The sequence below is a fragment of the Aythya fuligula genome, chromosome 11 (assembly GCF_009819795.1).
Source record: "Aythya fuligula isolate bAytFul2 chromosome 11, bAytFul2.pri, whole genome shotgun sequence".
Lineage (NCBI taxonomy): Eukaryota > Metazoa > Chordata > Aves > Anseriformes > Anatidae > Aythya > Aythya fuligula.
In genome coordinates this window covers 15266674-15284736 of record NC_045569.1, presented here as the reverse complement: position 1 = coordinate 15284736, position 18063 = coordinate 15266674, and the positions used below count along the sequence as shown (strand labels likewise).

The 18063-nt window shown below is 48.5% G+C and overlaps 1 protein-coding gene across 1 annotated transcript in view; it reads right to left on the bottom strand.

Moving 5' to 3' along the window:
* Positions 1 to 18063, bottom strand: part of SLCO3A1 (solute carrier organic anion transporter family member 3A1) — a 123765-nt gene that overhangs the window by 83824 nt on the left and 21878 nt on the right. Inside the window, exon 2 of the mRNA XM_032195139.1 lies at positions 16960 to 17425. Within this exon, the coding sequence (XP_032051030.1) occupies positions 16960 to 17425 (466 nt within the window). The remainder of the gene's footprint in view (positions 1 to 16959; positions 17426 to 18063) is intronic.

Genomic DNA, 18063 nt, shown 5'->3' with positions numbered 1-18063 from the left:
CCAGCAAGGGACGAGCAGCAGTGCCCTGCTTCCCTGACCTACCCTGCTCAGTTCACGGCATCAGCTGGTTCATGGCATCTCAAACAGCCCAGAGGAGATTTGCCAGCATCACGTAGAAATCACACGCCAGTTGGAGGCCCTGGAATTAGGCTGACTTTGTAATTCAAACAACAAGCACAAGAGGAAAATAGATAAAAAGCCAAGGGGTTAAGAGCCAGGATCTCCCTCCGTGCTGGAAATACCGCTCGTGTTTAGCTTCGGCTTAGGTCTCTAGGTTCACAGGGCTGGGAAGATATTGGCATTCGGGCAGACGTCAGCAATTCTTTCAAGCGAGCTATAGATACCAAAGGCTAGAAAGTCAGAAGCATTTCAGTTGTGTAAAACGTGCCACGCCAAGATATTTAGTCTGTTGCAAATGATGCTGCACATGAACCTGGAACACCAGGCTTCTCGCAACCAAACAGCCCAGCCTTACACATGGAGATCTCCTCCAGCTCTGCCGATGCTCCTGGTCCCTTATTCATCCCAAACTGTGCCCCCTCACAGGGCATTTGGGACTTGCACAGCATCCAAAACCCTAATATGAGGTTCCAGGGTGAAAAACGAGAGGAAAATGAATATAGACCAGGCGATGAGCGCACATTATGAGCACAGACTACAAATCAGCAGCAACAAAGAGCCACCTACTACCTGTTAAGTGATTGAGCTCACGTTTTCAGCGTCTGCCGCCCTGGACAGGGTTTTTTCTCCCTGGAAGGACCCACGGAGGCAATGGGACAGGAGGAGGGCAGCCCGGGACACGCTGCCCAGCTCCCCGTGGGAGCACTGCCAGTTCCCACGGGCAGCAGCGCCTGGGCTGGGAGGACCGGGGGCAGCGCCGACCCCAGGGGACAGAGCTGCCCGAGCGAGGCTGCTTTTAACCTCCCTGCAAAGAACAGGCTTTTTTAAGCTGTCGGCCAAATATTAAATGTCACTTTCATGCTAATTTTCAAGCTTGGACACCAGCGTTTGTTTTGCAGAGAACGCTCCAGAAAGCCTCTGCCTTCTGCACAGATGGGTACAGCCAACACCGAGGGAAAAAAGCCACCAGAACTGAAGGTTGATTTCACTCCTCGTGAAATGATCGCTTTTGTGATTTTGTTCGACATGAAAGGTTACAATTAAAACTTGGAAAAATGAAAGCAGAAGATAGCTTTTGTCAAGAAATATTGCCAGTACTTCTGCTACACAAAAAGCATATTAAAGGCATCCCACTACTCAGAAATCAATATTTGAGTTAGTCTTATTAAATTAATTTTTGAAAGCTTTTTTGTTCTTCCATTTTTAAGCTCTCTCCAATTTGCAGCTACAAAACCCTGAAACAGTAAAGAGAAGAGGGAGCCCGTGTATCCTGTTCGGGGTTAGATCACGTCCAGCTGCGTGAGAAATGCAAAAATAAAAACCAGAAGGGAGGAATTCAGCTTCTGACTTGGTGCCCGTAGGATGTCACAGCCCTGGGAACCACATCTCTGCTCCTCTCCGCAATTCCAGCTAGCCCAAAGGGCAGAAGATGAAGGCGCAGCTCCTGCCCCACGTGACTGGGTGTGCAAGGACACTGCCACCAATATCTCCACTGCACATTAATCTCTGTATCACCCCTGAAATGGGCCAGAACCATGAAGTACTGATGAGCCTTCAATTTATTAATAACTTTCTTTGCTCCCTAGAGGGAAGACATTAAAAAAAAAATCCCATTTTAATTTCCCTTGAAGTAATTTAAGAAATGATCATTCTGACCTAACCTTAGGCTTTTTTTTTTTTTTTAAATAGCCTGTAACGCCCCCTCCAAAGGCAGCAGCAAACCAGTTGTCTGTAAATGGAGATTTGCTCGGTCTCCAGTTGTATGCAGGGGGGATTAAATCTCCGTCATCGTTTTCAGAGCATCATGGCTGTACGCAGAACACCGCACAAACGGGGAGCTGCGCTAGACAAATAACAGGTCGCCCATCCAAAAGGGCTTACATTAATTACGTTAATCCAGCGGAGACAGGAGTGTGATTAAACAGCCTCTGCTGCCCGGGATTTGGCTGTTAGCCAGCAGTAATCCCGTGCAATCTGCATCTGAAGTGTGTGCAAGGGGGATGCTCCCACCACCTCCCTTCAACAAAGCCGGAGCAGGGCAGGTGACGGCATCCTCAGGGGCAGGAGCAGTTCCTGGAGAGCCGCCTGCACCTCCCAGGGCTGCTGAGAACACGAGGACCCTGGGGACTTCAGGTTAGGTTTTAACTCTAATTAAACCCCAAAAGTCTCTTTAAGGGAGAGCAGCACTAAACATAAGAACCACAACTTTGCTCACCCCCCTGCTGCACAGATACCTGGCAGCATCAACGGGGTCACGAGCCAGGCAGCCTCAACCAAATCCTGCCTGTGACCAGCAGAAAAGACAGGCCTTCAGGCAACCGAGGTCACTCTGTACTACGCAGGGAAGCTGTGACTAATACACCTCTAACTGGGTCGGAGCAGTACGCCTCGACGGGCACTCCTGGCCCTTCTCCTCTCCCAGCACCCTCCTGCAGACAGCCAGGGCCGGAGGGTAGGAAGAGCAGAAGGTGCAAGCCTTGCAAAATCGGTCCGTGGCCGCTTTTTTTTCCAGCAGCAAGGCAGCGTCACGCCGGCGGTGCCTGCCAAGAGCGCTCGCTGTCCCCGGCGGCACCGAGGGTGGAACGGGGAGTGACACAGCAGGACGTGGCCGTGACTCTGCTCCTGCGGCTCCAGGGTAGCAAAAGGCTCCCTGAGCTCCTGGCCCAGCTGGCAGCAGCCCCTCGCTGCTGCTGGGTTTCCAAGCACCTGGTGTAATCAGAGCCCAGCTCGTTTATTTGGCTGGCTGTGGCAGGCTGTCTCCTGGCCAGAGGCATCTCCCAGAAAAGGGAGCAGCAGCCCCGGGTCACTGCTAGCAAGCAAAAGGAGCTCTGCATACCCAACTCCACAGCTTCTACCAGCCCCTTTGGTCTGAACATCACCTACAGCAAGCAGAGAGCAGGTCTGGGCTACCTGGCACTGCCCCAGAGAGATGCCAGGAGGAAAAACAACAAATTGTCTGCTAACTAACTCGTGACAGTGCTAGCGTGGGCTCTGCCGTGAAGCTGCTGGGTTGGGCGCTGAAGGTTGTGAGGAAGATTGTGAGGAAGATGCCCAGACACACAACTCATGGGACGTGAAATGGGAAAGCTCCACTCCTAAACATTAAATCCCATTGTCAGCTCTGAGCACAGAAATTAAGCAAAACCTTAAGTTGAGAGAGATGCGTTTAAGCAAATCCCATTCTGCCCCACTCCCCATTGCATCCTTCTCAGAGAAGTCACCAGGATATTGTTGAAGAATCAAGGTACACTCCTAACAAAGACAGACGTCCTTACCCTTCCTTTGCACACATCGAAAATAACCCGTGTAAAGGCAGATCAGGCCAACATTTCATTGCTAAGCCTCCTCACCAGAAAACTAAGGTAGTAACTTAAGCCTATACATTCATGCAGAAGATCATAGAAAGATTACTGAAAGCTGTTTCTAAATTCTCAGTCTCATTTACCGACTGACACGCTACACGGGGCGAATCATTTCTTTGTCTCAGCATGGGAGATGGGACAGAAATCTGGCAGACAATGCAAAGAAATGCTCGGGAAGCGCCTCGATAATGCAAAGTGCAGATCACGCCACACAGTTTGGTTTGCAACGTGTTATTTCAGAGTTAGGTAGAAAACCCCACTTGCATAAGCAGGGAGGGATGTGAACGTACAGCCAGCCAACTCCGTGCTGGATAAGCTCAGTGCAAACCGTTAAAGAAGAACAAATTTGGGGTTTTGTTGTACCTGTTGTTCCCAAACAGAGGTGCTTTTCCATGAGCTGCTGACAGGTCTTTTATTCAAAGTTTGCATTTTGCTGAAGAATGCCAGCATGCCCAGAATAAGAAGCAGCAACGTTTTCCCTGGGTCAGCAGAACAGGGCATACGCAGCTTTTGTTTTTCACCATAACCCTAGCTGGGGAGGCACGGCTCGCGTTCGGAGGCACAAGTAGTCCCAGGCACACGGATGGAAACGGGCTGGGGCTGTATAACATCATCTCATTCACAGTTGGAGGTTTTCCAGTTAATAAAACGGCCATATGGGGCATTAAAAAACAACCCAGAAAACAAAGCATCTCCTTCCTTTGCCACCTCCAGTCTCAAAAATTCCTCCAAAAAATGCCAGCCAAAAAGTAAAACAGCAGACAGCAGCACTCCTGAAACTCAAGAATGCCTTTTTTTTTTTTTCTTCCTTACAAGCTTTTTACCCACTGCAAGTGTTATCAGCACCTTTGATCAGCGTGCTATAGGCAGGAGAGGACTAACGATGGGCTGGAAGCAATAATTTGCATCTTCAGCAAACACTGGGATCTCTTTGGGAACAAGGCCCCCAGCAGGCTCGCTTCCCCTCCTGACACCACCCACACCCGCCAACAAAACACGCTGCTTATTCACAAAACAAGCTTGCCTTGCAAGAAAACAGAGGCCACGTGCAACCCGTGGCCTAGGAGGAGGCACACAGCAATGCCTTAGAGAATCGCCCCGGGACTGTGATCCAGAAAGGCAACGCTTAGCCCAGATTCTATTTAGACACCTAATTCCCATGGTTATCGGTTAAAACAAAGAGACCGAATTTTCATAGAAATTAAAGAGCTTTTTGATGTGAGGACCCAGGCTTCTGTGCACTTACTGGAAATGGCACATACCGTGGTTTTTCCCGGACGGGCTCATCTCCCACATTAACTCTCTTTGCTCCAACACACCTCTCCCCACCTAAACATGCTGCTGCTCACCACCACGTTCCTCCTCCCTTCCCCTTTCACACTGCCTTTTTCTTGCCTCTGCTCGGGCAGATTTCCTAAATCTTCACCCCATCCTGAGCCCCCTGCAATAGCTCCCCAGTGCATCGTAGATTCGATTTCAAATTGCCTTCCTGGCCTTCAGTGAGCAGCACGGACTTCCTCGAGCACATCCTTACCTTGCACTACGCCTCCTCTCCTGCCACCTCCTCTGCCTGCTCCTCCAGCTCACTCCTGGAATTTACTGCCCCTCCAGGGCTAATAAAGCCCAAACTTGCTGGTATTAAGGCACGGAGCAAGTCTCATCTGTTTACCCAGACTCTGAATACCACAGGACGGCAAGACCGATTTATTCAGAAAGTTCGCTCCAGCTGCTGCAGTCACCACATTACCAGGGCTTGGGGTGTGCTGTGTGCGAGAAACTAAGAGCTACACCCGGGAGTATTTTATCAACACTGGAGAGCAGCACAGCTTCATCATCACTCTCTTCTTTATCTGAAATGTTCACTTCCATAGGTCTTCTATGAATCAACCAAACCCATTTGAAGCTACATTTTTCACCTAAGGGGATGGCCTGCCCCAACCTTTGCCAGCTGCATCAGCCCGTGCCTCATCTTCCCCCCAGGCACCTTTTCAAGGGATTTCCAGAGCACTCCTACCCCTGGTGGGATCTGGCAGCAGGAAGGCAAGGGCAGGGTGCTGGCACAACGGCCACCTCTGGCACCGCAAGGTTTCTGACTGGCGGATGCCACTTCCAAAACATCTTCACGCCAGGGGAACAGCTTCACGCCTGCTTCACCACCTTCACAACCTCAAAGCCAAATCCCGAGCATCCAGGCAATGAAAACTGGCATCACAGAAAAGAAACAGACTTGGAAGAAAAATGTGCAGGCCACAAGCAACATTAAAAAGCAACAGGACAAGCCCAAAGTGCATTCCTTGTGCTGGGGGCTCCTGGAAGCGGGGTACAGAGCATCAGGGAGTACAACTGCCCTAAACCCACTTCTTGCTCCCCGTTGGTCTCCCTGCAAAAGACAGCCTTTGCTCTTTGTTTAACCACCCAGCTCTTGGAGACAAATTAAAAATAGTTTGCCGAGGTGGGGCAGGATGGTGCTAACAGACGAGAAGCCAGACCCGTTAACCCCTCTGACACCGAGGAGGAAGGGCCCAGGAGCTGCAATGCGCTGCAGGAATGCAGCAAGGAGTTTCAGGTGTCAGAGCGAGAGCAAGGCGCTGGCGTCAGAATTCCCCGAGACCATTCTCACCCTCCCACTAACTCGCTTTATAACCCGGGAGACATTGCTGAAGGAAGAGTATTTGTTTAACCTATGCTCAGTTTGGGTTTTACTACTGCTTATAAATCAAGTCCCTCCGGGATGCTAAGCACCTAACGAGATGCTGTATCCAGTTACAGGCCAGGCTGCACTTCCATTTGGTGCGTAACTCTCACCAACGCAGGAAGGGGCTGGAGAGACAAGGAGGTATTTCTCCAGCTCAGGTGACAGTGGGGAAACAAAAAGCAAATCTTTCCATACGAGCAGCGATCCTGGTCAGATCAACACCCAGCAAGCACAAACACGCGCTGTTCAACTGCCTCTGCTGATCAAGTAGGTGTATGTCTCCCTACAAACCTCTTACCCCGTTACCTGTGGGAACTTCTTCACACCTTACTGAGGACCACAGCAAATGGCTCAGTCTCCTGCAGTGCTGCCCCTCGGACAGTCCACGAAGCAGCATGCTCGTCCACGACAAAATGAGTCCCAGAGCAGCAAGATTTACAGAAGAGAAACAAAGGCACACATTGCACAAAACAGCACAGTAAAACATCTTTGCCCGGCAGGGATGTACCTTGTATATGAAACGCCCCCCCCGAACTTCACCACATTACATCCTGTTACAAACGAGAAAATACATCTAGAGGACAAAACCATCAACGGCCCCAAATAAGAGACGACCCACAGCTGAGGACCAGAGCATCAAACGATGCTCGTGCCTCCTCCGCAGCACAGCCGGGGATGTTTGCAGCTCGCTCCCCACAAGCCACCGCCCCTACAAGGCCCCCCCAGCGCGCAGCTTGTAAGGGGACAGAGGGGAAGCTCTCTCTAACAAGCATTATCCTTTTGATGATTGAATTAAGACATCCATATGTTGTTAGCTGATGGCTAACAAGATACAGGTGGTCTTTCATCACTGGGGTAATTGGTCTCTGCAGCAATGACTAACGCAGGAAAGTTGTCCCAGTTGTCTTTTTTTTTTTTTTTCCCCTCTTAATATTGTTTCTTTTCAACTCTAATAAGCAACATCGCTGTCTCGTACAAGCGGCTGCAGCAGGAATGTTTTATCTAACATTGAAGACAGCAATGTAAAGCAAACTGCAGGGAAAATGCAAGCAGAGGCAGACAGGAAGGCAAGAACTGCACACTGCAGCTTGCTTCCTACCTGTTTAGCTCTTGGATTTCCCCTGCTGCTTCGATCTGTTGCCTTTGGTTGGAGTCTGCACCTTGTAAGAGTCTTGCCTAGGTGCAGAGAAGTGCCCTGAGGTATTAGTGACCTGCTGTTAACGCCCATCCCGGGTACTACCAAAATCCTCAGGGATTAATTAATAAAGGGCCACATTTGGACAGCCTCCCTGAGACAAAATCGCTATCACTGAAATCAAAAGGGGACTTAGTGAGGGCAGGCTTCCTCTAAGGAGAAGCCAAACGCCTCATTAGCAGCACAGTTAACGAAATGGCCGCACCTTGGCAAAAAGAAATCGGCAGAAAATTTCCAAGTGCTTTCAAAACAGCAAAATTCAAAGGAGAAGTTTAGGGACCAAACCCCGATGTCTAAGGCAAAGCCAGAGATTTTCCTCCGTGGAAAAAAAAAAGATCAAAAAAGCCTCAAGTGTGCTGCCAGGGTGAACCAAACCGTGTACGTGACAGAAGAACACCATTTTCCACCTGTGCTGTGCCATTCCCTGCTGGAGCTCCTGAGGTGCCTGAATGGCCGATTTCACCTTTCCCAGACTCTGCCTAGGTCCTTTCCTCAGCGTTTTGTGACAGCAGAGCCGGGTGGGAAGATGCGGCTGATCTGACAGCTGTGAAGTGACAAGTTAGTCAGTGGGGAAACACCTTGGCACAAGCATAGAGGCGGCCGTCCTGCCAGCACAGCAAACAGGGCTCCAAACCCCGGAGTCAGATCGCTGGTAGGTTAAATCCCAGCGCCAGGCCCCTGGTGACAAACCTGCCAGGTGGGAGGGTTTAGTTCGTCACCAACCCGTGCAGACATGGCCCTGCCTGACCTCCCCGAGCCTGCACGCTACCCCAGGGATGGTCTCCCCTTCAACGAGCTCTTCTCACTGGCTTATAACACCACCACAAAGCATTTTGAACATTATTTATTTATTTAATACGGTGCCTACCACTGGATTTCATCATTTTTCTTCCAGGTCAGTCCATTCGGGGTAACTGGATGATTGTAGTTGATGTAGTTGACCAGTGGCTCTACAGCAGCTCTGCCCCAGAAACATGTACTATTGGGCTACTCACACCTTTGATTCATGTCACAGCTGTTCCTCTGCTGTTAACACCATTAATTTCTAATTAGACAGCTTCGCACACTGAGCCTGACACGCTGCTCAGGCACCTTTCAGATGTCTCGTGCCAGGTAACGCACACAGCCTTGGGCAGGCTCGTCCCAGGGCTGGCCTTCCCTCCCTGCTGTCCCTCCCAGCCCCAGGGAAAAGCTCCTGCCAGCCCTGCTCCCGCAGCAGCTCTGCTGTATTTAGCTGCTGTGCTGGGGAGAGATCACTGCCTGACACGTGTGTTTGTCGTGGCACTGCCAGCCTTGGCAAAACCAAACACTGAGGTAACTCAGATAAGTGCTATCTGGCATGCAAAGGGTGTGAACACCAGCAGGCCAGGCACCCAGCTCCAGCCAGCATGCTGCAACCTCTCCCCTTCAAAGGGGGAAAAAAATTTAAAAAAAAATGGTTCAGACAACAAAAATGACACGCTGGCTCTTGGAGCAAGTGAAAAAAGCCTATGGAAAGTGACAAGAAACACAGGTCATGGGCATGTTCACGAGCTCAAGCAAACTGAGCTTCTGTGAAAGTTTTGAGTGTACTTAAACACTTCTGTGAAGCACCTTATCCTGCAGATAAGCACACAACAGCTAGCCGTAGGCATGCAGCCATGCAGGCAAGCTTTCCCCCAGGCTCACAAGGCAGCAGACATCACCCAGTGCGACCGAGAGCAGCAGTAAGAGTGCTGAGCAAGCTGCCCCGAGCCCCTGCCTGCCCTCCTGTGCAGCAGGGCACGTTTTGTTAAGCCCTGCTGACACCAGGCAGTACATGTGTGTGTCAGGATACAAAGGAGAGCAGGATCTGCTTGCGACTTTAAGGCAGTGATTATCTTTTAACACCATTCCCCCTGCCATTCAGTTCGCTGACCTTCTTTTATTGCAAGGTTACAGCGGTACAGCAAAATTCATGGAAGCTGTCTTTTGCTCACTTGGGTGAGGATGAGTAGGATAATCATTTCTGACAAACCCTAGAATATCCTCCATACCAAATTGTTTTGGTGAGAGAATAGGACAACACAAGCCTCGGTATCATGCAACAAATAATCATCACTGCTCTGAGGCCAGAGCCCTGATTCATGCTGGCAAAGGGGCAAACCCTGCACCTTGTCCTGGCTGGCTCCTGCAGCCTCTGATGGCACACGCAGGATGACATGTTGGCTCTGGCTGCTGTTTGTGCCATTAAGGAGGTACAATACGGCCTTCAGTTCTTGACATGGTCAGCTCAGCACCTTCCAATCTATTTAATTAATGTTATGAACTTCGAGCTAATACGTACCGTCCTCTGCGTGTCTGCCATTGAAATGACAAACAGCTCTCTCCCAGGGCACTGCTTCAAAGAGGCTGCCACAGAAATGATGTACCTCATGAGGCTCTCAGATGATAACTGTTTTAAATACATGACAGAGAAACCAACATGTTCAAAAATTAAATTATTTTAAAAAGACATCAAAATCAGCAAATCCCTAAAGTCAAAAATCAGCTGTGAAGCAGACAGAGCGCAGAGTAACAGGGAAACAGCTCCCACCCTCAATATGGTCTCACAAATTCATTTGTGTTGGACCCAAGCCTTATTTACTCAACTCTTAACAAAAAAAAAAAAAAAAAAACCAACAAAAAACAAACAAACAAAAAGGCTATTAGCAGAAGGTTAAGGTAACTGGAGCACTTGCTGTAAAATAATGGAGCCCACAGCAGTTATGACTTTGTGCATATAGACATTTAATTGAATAAATACCGCCTTTCCCAACAGCCCTCCTGCCTGTAGTGGGGAAGGTTATTCCTGTTAATTGATTATTGCTACTGCTCTAAGACACCCTACACACTTGTTTAGGTTTCCATTTAATTTTCCAGGATATTATCACTGGCAGTGTAAAAGGGGCCATGTGTAACCATGCCAGCCCTGCTGACACACAGCAAATGAGGACAGAGATCTCTCCCCAAAGGGGGATAATTTATTATAAAAGGCTGCAGGTTATCAATGGATCAGTGGGCTAGGCCAGCACCGTTAATAGTGGTATATCCACATGAAGCTGTGCAATTTAAACTGATTGGAGTTAGTCCACAGGGAAGACAAGAAGGGAATTTGATGCGAAGACACCTCCCAGTAATGAACAGGCAGCACAGCACTCACGTTGGCAACAACTCTCCTTTCAGTGCTGTGCTAATACCTTGTCTTTCTCAGCCCTTTGGAGACGGTGGCAGAAAGGAATGGCTCCCCAACTCATCTGTAGGAGGATGCACTTACCGAACAAAACGATCACAAAATTCTGTCAAATCTCTAGGCTAAAAATACTTCGTACCTATAGAACTGCACACCCCAGCGGGGAGAAGAACAATTCTCTGGAACAAGAGCTCACCCTGCAAGCAAGCGTGCCCACGTGGAGGTGGACAGCCTCACCAAACTTGCAGGTACTTGACGGGCGTGCAGAAGATACACAACAAATAGGAAATGTCAGCTGAAATCCCCTATGGAAGGTGTGGGAGAAATGAGCTCTTGAAAGGAAGAGGGCTCAGGAAAGCACAAGGCTGGCTGAGCTTTAAGCAGGTGAGCTTAGGAAAGCAGCACCCAGGGGTAAGGCAGAGAGGGAATCTGGGGATGAGAAAATATTCTAAAGAATTGGGAAGGGACAAAACAATGCCCATCTCGACACATTTCTGCGGGGAACGAGGGTCCTCACCAGCTTTAAATAGCGCTTCTCACACCGCAGAAACCAAGCTACGTGCAGAACAGAACATGCTTCCAGCATGAAAGCCCGATCAGCCGCACAATCTGCTTTCAGCTCCAAAATATCCGTGTTTCCCAGCATTACATGCTGTGTCCCCCAGGAAACAGAACTCTTAGGCTTCTGAATAAATGGGAGACATTTATTCATTATTTTTCTATCGTGAAAGGTGCCACCACTGACTGCTCATTCTACACTCCTCCAAATGTGCTAAGTTGCACACAAGGACATTAGACAACAGAGGGGTTGCCCTGTAGATGGTTAAGATTTTCTGCTCTCTGGTTTTTATGGCTTTTTCTTTAATGTCATGAACTGCATTTTTATATTTGCTTTTAAAATCGGAAGCCCCCTTTTGTGCTCTTTTTCCCTGTAGGCATTTAGTGATGAACCCTACCATACGTAACACCAGATACGCAGAAGATGAATGGTTTCAAGGTTCACAGCAACTGCTTAGCTTGCCAACAGGCGCTTCCTAATAGAAATCTGAGTACTATTTCTTTGTATTGCCACACGCAAAATGTTGACTCAAACTCTGATGATTTCAGCATCTTACGCTGATAACTTGCTATTAACTCACTGCTATAGATACGCTCAGATTTAATTCTTGTCAGTAGCGAAAACGCTCCTGCTCCTCCAAAACACAATGGTTGCTGTCATTTTGACTGACGTAAGCTACCATAAGTGATTTTTCAAATGGACAAATTTATCCCTGGAGACAGCAAGATTCCAACTAGGGCACATTTGTCTTCCTCTGCGGCAAATCTCGAGTTGATGCTTACAGCAAGCATGGAAGGCACCAGAAGCGAGCGCGAGCACTGCTCTGCAGTTGTGGTGGCAAAACCAAAAGCGCTTCCACACGTCCGATGTAAAATAACCCCTGCCAAGGTCAGGGTCAGCAGTGACAGCGCCGGGCACTGCCCCTTTCCTGGGGCTGGCAAGTCCCATCTTGGCAGAACTGGGCACCGAACGCCATGCTGTTGAGTTTGCCTCTTACATTGGGGTCAGCAGTGGGAGCAGCCCTAAGATAAACCCAAATACACATAGTACAGACCGAACAGAAGCTGGGAAGATGAGGCAGAAGAAAGCAGCTAAACGGACACATGCAGCAGTGCTGAGCTCTCTATTTTTCTGTTCTTCCACCCTTCCACAAAGCAGACCAAGAGGTGTATTCCCCTGAGCACACTGAGGTCAGGCACACACCCTTGTACTGCCCATAGAGGAGAACCCATCGCTCCTTATCACTCACTCTGGCTCAGGCTTGCCCCTTCTGGGACTTCCCTCGTGTCAGTCTTCCTCTTACAGCCATTTCTGTGAGCCACCAGGACTCCAGTCCTCTGTCCTGAACACGTGGGGTATGTGGACATGAAGTTAAACACCGAGACAGCCTGGGAGAACCTGATGAAAGTCCCTGGCACGTTAAAGACCAACCCAGCATTCTTCTGAACGAGCCAAGCTCCACACAGCCTGGCACTGCTCCCCTCCAACATCAATATCAATTTCCTCCATCAACAGGAGACAGAATAACAGCGACTTCCTCCCTATAATGCAGCCTTTAATTGTCCCAGATCAATTACCGGCTCCCCGCGCTATTCATTGTGCTTTGCAGGTAACTGTGGTCTAGACGAGGTGCAACAGCTTCAGCAGCAAATGGTAACTGCTGCAGGAAGCCCAGAAGGAGCATAAGGAGACTGCCAACAACATTCACCTGCCACGGCCCTGCCCTGGCTCTACCTGAACACACAAACCACTGCTGACACCAACGGGGGCAACTCCAGTGACCAGAAACCGCTTGCGAGCTCTTGCTCATCTGGGAGGCAGCAAATCCATACAACCGCTGTCGTTTTCCCCCTGGATCAGCTCCGTGATGCCTCTGATCCCCCTCCCGTGACACAGTCTTCATCGATTTCCACAGAACTTCGCAAGAGCTTGCAGAAGAGGCACAGAGGAGGGAAATGTCAAGTGAGTCATTAGCGGGTAGAAAAAGGAACTGTGTAGTAAGGAGTCCTCAAAATGCTTTTCCCCCTTTAAAGCAAACAATGCCACAAATCGAGGGGATTTGAACAGCAGCGTAACTGCAGCAATGAGTCCTGCAGCCTGAGGGAGCGAGGAACTCCTCCCTCGGAGGGGATGCTAATACCAAATGCCAATAAATGCAGGTGTCACTGTCCTGTTTGATTTGAAATCTTTGGAGTCAAGACCTTAAATACGACAGCAGACAGGGAGAGAAAAGCACCATAACAGAAGAGTTCTCCGACTTGAAACAGCTAAGAAAACTCCTACATTTTCTCATTTTTTCGATGTTATTGCCAACTTCGTGACCTTTGCTCTTGGTTGAGCATCCTCTTGGTTGCTGAAATGGAAGGGAATGTATTTCCCATCATTAGCAGGAGCAGACGTGGTCCTGCTACCTTCCAAACTCTGTTACAGCACAAATGTGTTTTCTTCTGGACATCCCTTGGCGTGTGCTCGTGTGCATGCATCTTTGTGATTTGATTTGCCCTCAGTTACCACAGCACAGCCCTTTTTCTAGGGCTGGTTACTACAGCAACAGAATCTGTTTGAGTTTGTTAGCAGGCATCAGAAAACCTCCCGTAACTGCTGTTAGCTCCAGAAACATGAAGCTACATGTCAGCAGCCCGTGCCACAGAGATACCTCCCCGTAGGAGGTCACCCTACCTCTGTAATTACGAAACTCCATCAGTCCCCACCTCCTTGGAAGGACAGCACAAGCCTGAACAGCCTCTGCCTTCAGAGGGTGCACAGCAGAGGGGCACTGCCCATCTCCTGTGTGCATGTTATCACAGGGAAACCACAGTATGCAGGATTTCACAGATTCAGGGTCATAAATGTGTTCTATTTCACTCATGCTATAGGCTTTCATTACTACTGAAAGTAAAGTCCCACTTTAAATCCCGTGTGGTAACACATCTGCATTCTTCTGCATACACACATTTATATTAATACATACACACACAAAAGTTGTGGTTTCCTTTTTTTTTTTTTTTTTTTTAATTATTTGTTTATTTTTGTTACACAGAGGAGTCTCCCTGTATTGTCTCTTCCCCGCACGGAGGTTGGAGGAGATTACCTGAAGTTGCTCCACTGAACTCTTGCACAACTTGGAGGGAAGGAAAAAAAACTCAGCGCATGGGTTTAGTTCCGTCTAACTCACTGCCTTGGGACAAAAGAGGAATTTTATTGCAGGTGAACAATTACTGGCACTAAGCTGCCAGGTAAGAGACTATTTCTTCCCCCCAGCTACAACAGAGCCCAAACGCAGCCCATCCATACCTGACAGCAGCAATATACTGGAGACAGCACGGCCTGGTCGATCTGATCATTTCTTCCCAGCCATGGTGGAGAGCTTGGCCAGACTATTACCACTGTTATTAATTAGTTTCTGTCCTGAGGGAGCAGCCTATGCCAGATTTGCTCCTAATTTAAACTGAGGGAACTTACCCAAAAACGTTTCATCCGGTCACACAGAGTCGCCCCTACTGAGCGAGCGTGCTATTATGAGAAAGAAAACTGCTACAAACATAGCCCAGTGACAGTACACGCCGCAGTTATTTCCTCTGTGAAACAGGAGAACCAAGCGGGTAAGCTGCTCAGCCAGCTTTCTGCTAAGGCCACTGAAAATTGCATTGACAACATCAACAAAAATAATCAGTTAAACACAAATCCAAGCCCATAATTCTCAAAGGGTGCCTTAAACTACGGAACTGGACTACCTCTCAAGCACTCACAAACCCGAGGAGACACGTATTTCCACCTGCACCCTCTCCATTTATATTCATCCACAGAATACATTTTTTCCTGTTCATTTCTTCCTGCTAGCTTTTATTTTCACTAACCAAATTGATTGCAGTTTGATGTAAGAATTAATCATCCCCTACCCAAAAACCTACTTGTGATGGATAGCTCGGGATAGGACTAATATTAAACTTCATTCAATCAGCTGATCGGTTGAGTGTGCACACAACGTGCACTCTTCTGCGACCCACCATTTATATAGAGAAGTCCAGATCAAGATTTGATGATTATGATACATTCTAGCTGCAGAAAGGAACGCTACATGGTTAGAAGCGAGTATATGAAGGAAAAAATCACAAAACTGCACGTAGCAAGAAGAAATTATTTCTTCTGGCTGTATTTTCCCAGCTACGGTTGAGCTGCCAACTTTAAAGAAGGTATTTTAGCATGCAAGATGAATGTATCTAAGGAACTAAAAGAATCACTCTTCCTAATCTTCCTCTTACGCACCCTCCTTAATCCTGTTCTCAGACATGAAGCATTGCTTTCAAAATGCCCACGGAACAGCCTGAAAGAAGTTGCTGCTCCTCCATATCGTTATTTATAATAGATAATCTTAGAACCGCTCTTAATTCCAACTCATCATTTATGGCATTGGCAAAGTTGCCCCAGTGAATTTAGTCCCATTATTCACCTTTGGGTTGTACAGTACCTTGTGTTTTATATATCACCCTGCTCTATCCAGAGGATCCCTCACAAGCACTTACAGAACCAAGTGAAGGTTAATAACAACCAATACCAGAAGTGCCAGGATTTTATGGCCGGTTAAAGGAAAACACAGACACACTTTGAATATGTAGAAGAACATCTAAGCCAGACAGAAATACACCCAGGAATGCGGAAACCATGCTATAGAGTCAGTCGGAAACCATGCTATAGAGTCAGTCATTCCAACAGGCCTCTGCGCTATCCCAAGACATTTAAGATCCTTCAGAAAGTCAGTGGGACTGCCCAGCTTTGGCCATCCCACAGCTGTGTTCAGTTATAAGTGTCTTAGAAAAAAGAATAGCTACCAGTGGGATCACCCACTTAGTTGATGTTTAAAAGCAAAGTGAGGGGTGAAGGCACAAGTGCACGCAGTTTTTGTCACTAAAAACTCTACTAACAACTGCAGAAGGAATCCAGTAACAGCAGCACATACTTCAGCTGTATTGTGATTTAATGCACTGGAGCCATTTACCTGGTGGCAAGTCCTGAAGAAAGAAGAATGAGCCAAGACTGAGTTTTTTTTTTTCCCCAGAGAACAGCTTCACCCACAGCATCCTCTTTAAAACTGTCACAGAGGGCACCGCTGCTGAAACCCATGAGAACTTTACTGAGATACTAGAGATGTTTGACCTGGTAACCGAACCCCAATTTCATATCTTAGCCGTCTGGAATAATTTTGCAACATGATCACCAGAATCATGAGCTCGACTCTAGGCTCACCAGATCTCAAAATAGACATCACCAGCTTCCGCATCCCGTTTCGTGACAGGGATCGCATTATCTGGGGTCCTGCCACAGCACACTGGGTCGCAGCACCTCCTCCATACCAGGCACTTGCTTGCTGAAACGTGATGGTGGTAGTGCCACGACACGCATCCCTTCTGTCTCCTTATACAGCAAGGACTGCTCAGATGCAGTCAGGTGCTTCGGAAGGGAAAAGGAACTGGGGTGCCTTGGGACAAAAAAGTTATCACCACATATGCTACTTGGAAAATCTTCAGCTAAAACTCAACCGTAAACAAACAAAATCAGAATTTAAAGCAAGACGGGTACACACAATAAAAGGAGCAAGCATCTTTCTAATTACACACTAATAATTACCACAGCTGTCAACCTCTACCACTGCTCCAATAAAGGAAAGTATCAGTGTGCTTCCCTGCTGCTTACCAACCACTTCGGTACAGCCCAGTGCTTCGTTACCTTCCCGGGCATAGATGCACACAGATAAGAAACGTCAAGGCATCCCTTGCACCGCCAACAAAGATGACAAAAGGGACATGCCTGGCCTCAAGGAAAACTTTCAGCAAGCCTCACCTATGTACAGAGAGGAATCTTTCCGCCTCACGTGGTCGTCGATGTAGGAAACTCCCAGGGGCTGGACGGGGGTAGCACCAATGCCCAGGAGGACCTGTGCTCCGATGAGCAGCAAGTACATCATGTTGGTAGCAGTCCGATTCCTGCAGATAAGGTCCGGGTCTGGTCCCTCATCGCTGGTGGACCCGTTGGCAGCGCACACATCCCTCCCTTCGGCTCCCCAGCGTATTTCCCCAGATTCGTATTCATACTGGTGGGTCAGAAATTCGGGCAGTGCGGAAAGCAGGGCGCCCAAGGCCATGACTATCCCTCCACATCCTATCAAGCGTGGTCTGTGTCCTCGGGCTCCGAAGTAGCTCACAAAGAGGATGAGGGCCAGGTTGCCGATCTCGAAGCTGCTGGCAATGACGCCCACGTCAGCACTCTGCAGGTTGAATCGCCGCTCCAAGGTGGTTAAAACACTCACCTACAAGAGAGAAATGCAGATAGAGTTACTGAGAGGGAACACAGACTGCTTTCTGTCCTCCTCGTATGCCCTGCTAATGTACAAGTTTCCTCGCGTCTCCCTTACAGCCAAAAACCTACAAATCAAGGACACACAAATCACAGCACAGTAGCAGCTGACATCCAAGTTCAAACAGAGCCCTGCTGGAAGGTCCTAACAGCAAGGGACACTTCGTGACCTACCACTTGTCTGCACACGTGTTCATTTCCAACTCCTAATACATCAATATCCACATTTTGGGTGCTTGCAGAGCCCTGAGACTCCGTGATCTGTCAGCCTCTCTTAAGGCTCCTTTCCATCTGACCGTGCAGCCTTCACATCCCAAAAACACCGCCCCACAGGACCAATGTAAAACCACCCCAAGCAACGCATCACACCAGGCACCTGATCTTTCTCTTGGAAAGAACCGCGGTTATTGAGCAGCAGAAAACCTTGCAGGGACTTGGCTCACAGGCTAGCATGAGGCCACAAAGTCAGTCAGAGACAGCGACGCACAAATAGGCAATTTGGCTGGCAGAGAAGGCTTTTATTAAAGCATTTAAATAAAACGCCGAGCAAATGGCTTAAACTGTTTGTGAATTGGTTAATGACTTGGATCT